General features: G+C 40.7%; 1 protein-coding gene across 3 annotated transcripts in view; it reads right to left on the reverse strand.

Moving 5' to 3' along the window:
• The window catches only part of LOC106562893 (interleukin-6 receptor subunit beta), a 104,633-nt gene extending 93,766 nt beyond the window's left edge, over nucleotides 1-10,867 (reverse strand). Inside the window, exon 1 of one of the 3 annotated variants that reach the window (XM_014127965.2) lies at nucleotides 10,590-10,867. In XM_014127965.2, coding sequence (XP_013983440.2) covers nucleotides 10,590-10,617 — 28 coding nt within the window. In that variant the 5' untranslated portion in view covers nucleotides 10,618-10,867. The remainder of the gene's footprint in view (nucleotides 1-10,589) is intronic. The other 2 variants (XM_014127964.2, XM_014127966.2) reach the window with 2 other exon arrangements.
• Between the last annotated feature and the right edge of the window lie 846 nt (nucleotides 10,868-11,713).

Genomic DNA, 11,713 nt, shown 5'->3' on the forward strand with positions numbered 1-11,713 from the left:
TGCAGTGCCTGGCTCCACTCCTACTCCCCAGGCGCTCTCTTTGATGACTTCTGTAACCGTAATAACCTTGGTTTCATGCATGTTAACATTAGAAGCCTCCTCCCTAAGTTTGTTTTATTCACTGCTTTAGCACACTCCGCCAACCCGGATGTCCTAGCTGTGTCTGAATCTTGGCTTAGGAAGTCCACCAAAAACTCTGAAATCTTCATCCCTAACTACAACGTTTTCAGACAAGATAGAACGACCAAAGGGGGCGGTGTTGCAATCTACTGCAGAGATAGCCTGCAGAGTTCTGTCCTGCTATCCAGGTCTGTACCCAAACAATTTGAACTTCTACTTTTAAAAATCCACCTCTCCAAAAACAAGTCTCTCACCGTTGCCGCCTGCTATAGACCCCCCTCGGCCCCTAGTTGTGCTCTGGACACCATATGTGAACTGATTGCCCCCCATCTATCTTCAGAGCTCGTGCTACTAGGTGACCTAAACTGGGACATGCTTAACACCGCAGCCATCCTACAATCCAAGCTTGATGCCCTCAATCTCACACAAATTATTAATGAACCCACCAGGTACAACCCCAAAGCCGCAAACACTGGCACCCTCATAGATATCATCCTAACCAACGTGCCCTCTAAATACACCTCTGCTGTTTTCAACCAAGATCTCAGCGATCTCTGCCTCATTGCCTGCACCCGTAATGGGTCAGCGGTCAAACGACCTCCACTCATCACTGTCAAACGCTCCCTGAAACATTTCAACGAGCAAGCCTTTCTAATCGACCTGGCCCTGGTATCCTGGAAGGATATTGACCTCATCCCGTCAGTAGAGGATGCCTGGTTATTTTTTTTAAATGCCTTCCTCTCCATCTTAAATAAGCATGCCCCTTTCAAGAAATGTAGAACCAGGAACATATATAGCCCTTGGTTCTCCCCAGACCTGACTGCCCTTAACCAACACAAAAATATCCTGTGGCGTTCTGCATTAGCATCGAACTGCCCCCGCGATATGCAACTTTTTAGGGAAGTTAGAAACCAATACACACAGGCAGTTAGAAACGCCAAGGCTAGCTTTTTCAAACAGAAATTCGCCCGTGCAACTCCAACTCTAAAAAGTTCTGGGACATTGTAAAGTCCATGGAGAATAAGAACACCTCCTCCCAACTGCCCACTGCACTGAGGATAGGAAACTCTGTCACCACCGATAAGCCCACTATAATTGAGAATTTCAATAAGCATTTTTCTACGGCTGGCCATGCTTTCCACCTAACTACCCCTACTGCATTCAACAGCACTGCACCCCCCACAGCTACTCGCCCAAGCCTCCCCATTTCTCCTTCTCCCAAATCCATTCAGCTGATGTTCTGAAAGAGCTGCAAAATCTGGACCCCTACAAATCAGCTGGGCTTGACAATCTGGACCCTTTCTTTCTAAAATTATCTGCCGAAATTATTGCAACCCCTATTACTAGCCTGTTCAACCTCTCTTTCGTGTCGTCTGAGATTCCCATAGATTGGAAAGCAGCTGCTGTCATCCCCCTCTTCAAAGGAGGTGACACTCTTGACCCAAATTGCTACAGACCTATATCCATCCTACCCTGCCTTTCTAAGGTCTTCGAAAGCCAAGTTAACAAACAGATTACCGACCATTTCGAATCCCACCGCACCCTCTCCGCTATGCAATCTGGTTTCAGAGCTGGTCATGGGTGCACCTCAGCCACGCTCAAGGTCCTAAACGACATCGTAACCGCCATCGATAAGAAACAATACTGTGCTGCCGTATTCATTGACCTGGCCAAAGCTTTTGACTCTGTTAACCTCTCTAGGCTAGGCGGGACGAATTCGTCCCACCTACGTAACAGCCACGGCTATCCTGTGGCGCGATTTTCAAAACCTTAAAAATCCTATTACTTCAATTTCTCAAACATATGACTATTTTACAGCCATTTAAAGATAAGACTCTCGTTAATCTAACCACACTGTCCGATTTCAAAAAGGCTTTACAACGAAAGCAAAACATTAGATTATGTCAGCAGAGTACCCAGCCAGAAATAATCAGACACCCATTTTTCAAGCTAGCATATAATGTCACATAAACCCAAACCACAGCTAAATGCAGCACTAACCTTTGATGATCTTCATCAGATGACAATCCTAGGACATTATGTTATACAATACATGCATGTTTTGTTCAATCAAGTTCATATTTATATCAAAAACCTGCTTTTTACATTAGCATGTGACTAGCATGTGACTAGCATTCCCACCGAACACTTCCGGTGAATTTACTAAATTACTCACGATAAACGTTCACAAAAAACGTAACAATTATTTTAAGAATTATAGATACAGAACTCCTTTATGCACTCGCTATGTCCGATTTTAAAATAGCTTTTCGGTGAAAGCACATTTTGCAATATTCTGAGTAGATAGCCCGGCCATCACAGGCTAGCTATTTTGACACCCACCAAGTGTGGTACTCATCAAACTCCGATTTACTATTAGAAAAGTTTGATTACCTTTGCTGTTCTTCGTCAGAATGCACTCCCAGGACTTCTACTTCAATAACAAATGTTGGCTTGGTTCCAAATAATCCATAGTTATATCCAAATAGCGGCGTTTTGTTCGTGCGTTCAAGACACTATCCGAAGGGTAAAGAAGGGTACCGTACTTCGAAGCATGTCAAACGCTGTTTAAAATCATTTTTATGCTATTTTTCTCGTAAAAAAGCGATAATATTCCGACCCGGAATCGTTGTTTTCATTCAAAGAGAGACAAAGTAAACATGGTGTCGGCTCGTGCACGCGCCTCCAGTCTCATTGTCCTCAGATCGACCACTATCCAAATGCGCTAATGTTTTTCAGCCATGGCCTTGAAAGCCACCATTCATCGTTCTGGCGCCTTCTGAGAACCTATGGGAGCATTAGAAAAATGTCACGTTATGCCAGAGATCCCCTGTTTTGGTTAGAGATGATCAAGAAGGCCATGAAATGGTCAGAGAGAGCGCTTCCTGTTTGGAATCTTCTCAGGTTTTGGCCTGCCAAATGAGTTCTGTTATACTCACAGACACCATTCAAACAGTTTTAGAAACTTTAGGGTGTTTTCTATCCAAATCAAACAATTATATGCATATTCTAGTTTCTGGGCAGGAGTAATAACCAGATTAAATTGGGTACGTTTTTTTATCCGGCCGTGAAAATACTGCCCCCTATCCTAAACAGGTTTTAAGAGCCTGCCGATGCTTTCAAAGCTAAATTATATCACTGCAATCTAAAAGCACAGTTTGGGAGATTGTCTCTGACAGATTAGATTTTCATCCCCGGGATACAGGTATGTAATCAAAATGCAAAGCCTTAGCTCTCCGGAGAAGTTTGCAATCAAATCATGTTATTGTGTGTGTCCACTGTTCAAAGCAAATTTAACAACAGTCACATCATCGTCCATCGTAAAGCTCAATATACTTACAACATTACTGACACAATTTTTGTTGTTTTGGCTCTATGCTCCAGCACTCCACAACCGTTGTTGACAGGTGTATAACATCATGTACACAGCCATGCAATCTCCATAGACAAACACTGACAGTAGAATGGCCTTACTGAAGAGCTCAGTGACTTTCAATGTGGCACCGTCATAGGATTACACCTTTCCAACAACTTAGTTGAATTTCTGCCCTGCTAGAGCTGAAACTGTATGTGCTGTTATTGTGAAGTGGAAACATCTACGACCAAAGTCGTAGGCCACACAAGCTCACATTACGGGACCACTGATTATTGAATCGGCTGTCCTCGGTTGCAACACTAGCCGGTTGAAACACTAGTTTTCAAGCCTAAGGTCACCATGTTCACCATGTCCAGTGTCGGCTGGAGTAACTATTCTAGTTACTGGGCAGGAGTAGTAACCAGATTAAATCGGGTACGTTTTTTATCCGGCCGTGCAAATACTGCCCCCTATCCCCAACAGGTTAAGAGTAGCTTTAGGTGTAGCTTAACTTCTTCTAGTGTGAAGTAATTGGTAGCTTTCAGAGCAGCTTCCCCAACACTTAATTGCTGACTGACGGTAGCTACAAAAGTTTGTGAACAACTCATTTCCTCAAGGACAGGCCTCTTGCGTGTAGGACTTTTTTGTAGCTATGTGTCAGCAAAGCTAGTCATATCACTACAGAATATTATTATGCAACTTATTTTCAAACTACAATAAATAAAGCTTTGGAGGAACACTGTCATAACACCATAGCTGCTACAGTTTGGGATGCACGATATATCGGAATCGGACGATAATAGCTAAAAATGCCAGCATCGGTTATCAGCCCGATGTCTATTTTAACACCGATGTGGAAAACCGGTGTCAAAGCTAACGTGCATGCCTATATAACATAGGTATATAGGTATACAACTCAAAGGTGAAATCCATTAATGTCAAGATAATGGGATTCATTGCACTTGACAATCAACCATTCTCTGTCGTGGGTGATGTTGGCTTTCGCAACAGTTCAAGCACCGCTACACACTACCAAGTGCGCTATTTTTCAGATGTTGCCCTACCGGAGTTACACAGTAGTAGCGTCACTGCTTTTAGCTTCACGACATACAATGGAACGCCGTTTGGGTCTTTGCGAATAAAAAAAGATACATGTCAAATAACACTATTTGACGCGTTAAATAAGCTTTTAATTTGACACGTCAAATAACAGTTCTAATATAGAATGTTGTGTGTTCTGAATTTGCGCATGCAAGCCAAGCGCCACCACTACTATCAGTAGCACTGTCAAATCCGTACAAAAAAGCCTGCAAACAAGCAAACACCAGCCACAAATGATGTGTTTGCAATACCGCGTTAGTAATAAAGCATTATTTGTTCGACCGCAACTTCTGGGGTAGCTAGCTTTAGCTTTGTACCTAGCTAGCACCAATACAACCAGCCTGAAAACAATGACTAGTAGAAACTGCAGTCATTTTCATTATTCTTAGCAATCCTTGTGAGTAATTAACTAGGTAGCCACTTGTTGTTCGCCTATTGAAATTTAACTTCAGTTCATGAAAATAAATAGCAAGGCAGCTGTTGTCCAAAACTAACGGTATAAGCAGTAAGCTAGCTTCATCTGGCTAGTGATGCTCGACCGGACCGTGTAATGTGTTGTGAAGCTAGCCACAATAAGGATTAGGCACAATAATGGAATTTGTGGTTTGCCTTCAAAATAAAAAGTACCTATTTGAAAGTGATGCAGAAGGTTAAAATTAGTGGAATCATGCCATATTTAGACTAGATAATGTTAAACAAGGTTGGAATGTGAAGCAACGAAATGGGGTATCAGTCTACCCACAGAACACAACTGTGAAGAGTTTACACAAATATTAGCATTGTAGCGCTTATCGCAAGACTGTGACTGTGTGAAATCACCTCCCCAGTCAGCCTATTGTGTGTTTTGATACTCATATTGCACTGTACAGTTTTACCTAAGGATTGGGGATTAATGAAATGGGGTATCAGTCTACTCAATACCCAATATACATATTTTCCCAACTTCCTCCTCAAAGTTATCAGACTCCAAATCATCCACAGTTTTGTTTTCCTAGGGAAAGTGTCAAATACACATAGGTTGACAATAAATGTGACTCAATTCACAGTTGTTTCAGAGTCTCACAATAAGAGCTACTAGGCTAATGTTCTCTGGGTGTCACTGAGTAGACTGATACCCCATGTCATTGATCCACAATCAATAGGTAAGGCTGTACAGTGAAATAAGTATGCCCCCAATGCAATTCTAAAGTATAATACAACCAGTGTGATTTCAACAGATTTTTGTCAAATTAACAAATGATTGTCTTATGTTGATTTTATATAATAATCCAACCTCGTTTAGCATGATCTATTCAATTATGGCATAATTCTACTATTTGTATTCATTTGCATCACTATCAATGACTTAGTTTTATTTTGAAGGCTAACCGCAAAGTCTACTATTGGTCTTCCTGTCTGGGTTGGCGCCCCCCCCTTGGGCTGTGCCGTGGCGGAGATCTTTGTGGGCTATACTCGGCCTTGTCCCGGGATGGTATGTTGGTGGTTGGAGATATCCCTCCAGTGGTGTGGAGGCTGTGCTTTGGCAAAGTGGGTGGGGTTATATCCTACCTGTTTGGCCCTGTCCGGGGGTTTCATCGGATGGGGCCACAGTGTCTCCTGACCCCTCCTGTCTCAGCCTCCAGTATTTATGCTGCAGTAGTTTATGTGTCGGGGGGCTAGGGTCAGTCTGTCACATCTGGAGTATTTCTCTTGTCTATTCCGGTGTCCTGTGTGAATTTAAATATGCTCTCTCTAATTTTCCCTTTCTCTTTCTTTCTCTCTCTCGGAGGACCTGAGCCCTAGGACCATGCCTCAGGACTACCTGGCTTGATGACTCCTTGCTGTCCCCAGTTCACGTGGCCGTGCTTGCTGCTCCAGTTCCAACTGTTCTGCCTGCAGCTATGGAACCCTGACCTGTTCACCGGACGTGCGACCCTCCCAGACCTGCTGTTTTCAACTCTCTAGAGACAGCAGGAGCGGTAGAGATACTCTCAAAGATCGGCTATGAAAAAGCCAACTGACACTTACTCTTGTGTTACTGACTTGTTGCACCCTCGACAACTACTATGATTATTATTATTTGACAATGCTGGTCATTTATGAACATTTGAACATCTAGGCCATGTGCTGTTATAATCTCCACCCGGCACAGCCAGAAGAGGACTGGCCACCCCTCATAGCCTGGTTCCTCTCTAGGTTTCTTCCTAGGTTTTGGCCTTTCTAGGGAGTTTCTCCTAGCCACCGTGCTTCTACACCTGCATCGCTTGCTGTTTGGGGTTTTAGGCTGGGTTTCTGTACAGCACTTTGTGATATCAGCATCCATGAGCCATCTTTTTTTTTAATGACCAGCACTGTAGGTGGGCGAGACAACTTTACCATCATTATAGCATACATATCGATGAATCGTTGTGACATATGAAATACGTGTGATAGTGTAATCAATGTGTAATAACTACGTAGAAAATGTATGAACACGTAAAATTATTATGTGACGTGCAGTCATATTCAGGTCCTGATTGGTCAACAAGCTTATTTGACACGTCTTTTTTGACACGCAATGACCCAATGGCATTCCATAGAAATCCTGGTTGAGAATGAAACAACTGAACAAATGAAACAGCACAGCAAGTAAGTGAAAGAAATAGGTTTTGATTATGTTTTACTGGTAATGGGGACATATGTAAATGCCAACAAAATAACTTGTTGGTCAGTGTGGTGTGTGTGTGTAACCTTTAACTAGGCAAGTCAGTTAAGAACAAATTATTATTTACAATGACGGCCTACCCCGGCCAAACCCGGACGACGCTGGGCTAATTGTGCGCCGCCCTATGGGACTCCCAATCACGGCCAGATGTGATATAGCCTGGATTCGAACCAGGAGCTGTAGTGACACTGCTGTGTCCATTAACTATTTAACTGTACTAGAACGCTTAAAAAAAATGAAAATTAAAACTAAATCGGGAATCAGGTTTTTTGGCAAGGAAAATATCGGTAATGTAATATCGGTGCATCACTAACTACTGTACAACAACAGCTGTGTAGCCTATTTGTGTTGTGTAATTCATTGGTGAGGCATGCACCCATATCACTGGCACATGGGTTCACCACATTTTCTTTTGTATTCAGTACTTTTCCAATAAGTAGTAACTTAACTGTTTAGTTTTATGAGGGCCTCACTGACTACTCTCACTAGGGACTATAGGAAATGGAACCAATGATAAAGCTTCTACTAGACAGCTAAGTTAGTTGTAGATAAAACACAAAAACTATGCATAGATAGCTTGCTAGTTATGAACAAACAGTAGCTAGCTAAGAAAGTCTGTTAAATGACTAAAATGTAAACATAAACTAGGCCTCTATGTGAAAGCGTGGCAATAACTTATTAACTTTTCATTAATTCACAGATCTACTCCTCTGATGACATGGCAGGCAGAACACTCCTGAAAACAAACTGCTCAGCAAAGCAAAGGCTCGATTGAGAGATACCAGATTTTTTTTTTAAAGCTCATTTTCAGTGTCTGTGTTTATATGTTACGGGGGTGTTACTTTGGCAGATGTCACCCATCTAAATAAATAAATATATTTTTATAATTAACTAAATGTAGGTGTTTTTGGTTTATGTCAGTTTCATTGTTTGTTATGCTATGAATTGTTATTTTATGGTTGTAAGTGATCAAATTAACTAGAACATTTTATATTTTGCAATTCTGAGTAATTACTACTTTAGTAAGGATATACACTTTATTCAGTACTATTGCAGTTGCTAAACAATTCCAAGACGGCAGCATAAGACCACAAATTAAATTTCAGAAGATCAGTTCTCTCCCTGAATTCACCACTCCCCTGCGCGCTATTTTCTGTCCCAGATTACTGTGAAGTAATATAATGATGATTCATGTTTATTAATAACTGTTTTTATGCTCATATACTTCATCAAAAATTAATCAACCAGCATCGACCCGCTCTGCCTTCTCGCACAAGTAGCCAACTCAACAAGCCCCGCCAAAAAGCTTGTGGCGTCAGCGAGCACTCCCTTCTCACGAGGGTTGCATGATGTAATTTATTGGCAGGCTTAAAGATGCACTTGTCTTCTCTATTCCGAGGCTGTTTACTCTCAATATGAGATATTAAGATGATTGTTTATATATATATATAATTTATGTGTACTAGGATTGAGGTTAGCGCATTGGCTACTGAATATTTGGCCGGGGTTCAATACCTGCGATGGTCACTATTTTCTTGCTCTCCCAAAAGCAACACAGGCCTAATACACGATATATAGCTAAGTGTAAAGTAATGAGTGACCATTTTAGAAAAATATGAGACAGAGTCTTTGGTTACATGCTATTTCATATGAATTATAGTGTTGCTTGTAACCTATAACTGATTCTTCGTGGTCTTATGTTGCAGTCTATGGGAAATATTTAGCAAATCATTATTTCACATAAAGACATTGGTGAGGCAGCTGAGAAAAAGTGTATTTTTGTTGTTAATTCTTTAGATCAGTCTCAAACCTGCCCCACACCAATTCCTGGACTTCCACAGAGGTTACTACGTCACCCAGTTCAAACTACATTTGAAAAATAAAACATAAAATGTGGTTTGTTTATTAAGTCTTCTGCCTTGCAATAATAAAATAACTAACAACAAAAAAACAGCAAAATGCTTAGACAGGTTTTGATTAACAAAATAATTAAAATGCTATTTAGTACTATATGGTATTTACTATGATAATATTATTACTAAAATAGTTTCTAAAAGTATTCTAGGCTACCCTACCCTAGAATTAGAGTTAGGGTTAAGGATAATAGGTTATAGTAGGGTTAAAGTTTCTGTATAGCACTTTGTGACATCTGCTGATGTAAAAAGGGCTTTATAAATCAATTTGATTGACTGTTAGGTTTAGGGTTTTTAATTAAGGCAAAAAAAATAGTATGGTTTATAGCTCTCCTGTGGCCTTGTGTGTACTACATACCTCATTCGCGACACTTGCTAGGCTCATAATCTGGTAGCAACTGTGTCAGATCCACAAATCACTGAGCTAGACCCATCCACTTCGTTTGCAACTCAGTGAATCTGCGCAGTATTCGCTCAATTCAATCCCTACGAATTTAGATTGACGCATATTAAATTACCCAGCAGTAATTAGAAACAACAAATCGTAAAAAAAGGTTATTTCTTGATTAAAAAAATGTATTCTGGATTTTTAAATCTGCCACATCTTGAAAAAGAGGACAGGAACATGCGTTTTGTTTAGGTTTTACACCTTTTTCTGAAGAAAAATCTGGTTAACCATGAACAGAAAATGTTTAACGTCTGATAGGCATACCCCAGCCATCGACAATAATGCGTGTACCCAGACAAACAACGAGTCGCCAAGTAGCCGTAACCTTGTTAATAACAAGTTACCCGAGGAAAGCCTATAAATTTAACCTGGGCTGGTCTCATTTAACCTGGAAATGTAACTATCGGAAAATGAGTTCGTGCCACCGTAATCAATAGGAGTTGGCGCCACCCTAAAATAAGGCCTGTTATTTCGCGATTATTTAAAAACTACGGCAAGTAGCTTGGACCAAAGGTAATATTATTTAACTGGGCTCCATGGCTGAAGCAATGAACTTGTTTTTATAAGAATAAATGTAATGTGTCCAACCTAAGACTAGCTGTTGGCGCCAGCTATTGCCATATAGTATTGAGAATCCCAATAAAACCAACAAAATGACTAGCTACTTCAAAAGAAAGACAATCTTATCTCGCTGTCTGACACTTGCTATATAACGTTACCTCCATGAGAGTGATAAAGAGCTATACAATAAGAATATTACGTGATAATTTTAAATAGCTAGCTACTGTAGCTAGCACGGACATTTTTGGAGAAAAAAAAAATCGATGGATCATTTTCTAATTCCGGGAAACATAAACAACACGGGAATGTCGTATTTGCAGAAACCCTATTCGACTATATTCAACAAAACCACTAAAATACGTCCGTAACAGGGCCCGACATGCTATGACAACAAAAAAAAACACTCACCTTTCATGTCTTTACTTGTTGGGATCATGTATACTAGCTAGTTAACGTTAGCTGCGTAAAGATATATATATTTCACATCACTTAGCTTAAACTATAAGATTACACGTCTGGGTCTGTCTTCCCTTTCCCAATTCCAGTATATTGCGTAACCACGAGTTTCAATACTTCGCCTTGAAGTGCAAATAATACAGATATAAATTAGCTACAAAAATAACGATTGATCTAAGTATCTGTCTAGTTTGTCAACGACTTGTTTAGAGATCTGCGTAGAATTGCTGCTCTTTTGATTTGCCAGGAGAATCGTCTGTCACACAACTACTAACCAATCAAGAAGCTAGATTGTTTCGCTTTACTGTTTTCCAGTAAATCTGCACCCACTTGCCCGAAATGCTCCAATATGTGCCAGGCCATGACGGAGCTTGGTTTGACTGCTTTGTCTGCGGCTGAATCAATATGTACCTGACGCTACAAGCTCAACAACAAGCACTGTTTCATGCTTTGTTTAATAAATATCCGAACCAAAAACAGAGTAAGCTATGGAAAATTGTATAAATTAAGTGGGTTAATGGCAGGACAGTGCTACCCTGTCTCTCCTTCATGTGTGAACAAATGCCCTGCATGTTGAGGTGATGACTCACGTGACTAAATGTGACCTGCGACTGTGTAGTCGGGCCTCCAACCACGAGACTGTAGCAGCCCACTGAGTTAAAGCCTTTGGGTATGAGCTTGCTTGGGGGAGCTAACACAAGCCTTCAGGTCTCAGGTAAGGACATCACACCGGACACCAATGTCACACTACCACAATGAACTTGCTTGCTTTTAATTGTACAAAACAAATGCTCTCAGTCAGAATAGTAATAATGTTGAATCATAAATGTTTATAATGTTCAGGATAATTAAGTTGATCAAGCATAGACAAGCTTCAGTTTCCTCTACCTGACACAACTGAAAAATATCAGAACGCAGCCAAAAATAATACAAATTTCATATTTTATTCATTTTTGCAAAACAGTCACATGAGTCTCAATTTCAAAAGTGCATGAAAATCAAACAGTGCATGCGTTGAATTGTAGAGTTTCCACCACCAAGTACAGTATAAATGTGTACAAATAGGATGCTGTTTA

Source organism: Salmo salar, chromosome ssa11 (genome assembly GCF_905237065.1).
Source record: "Salmo salar chromosome ssa11, Ssal_v3.1, whole genome shotgun sequence".
NCBI lineage: Eukaryota > Metazoa > Chordata > Actinopteri > Salmoniformes > Salmonidae > Salmo > Salmo salar.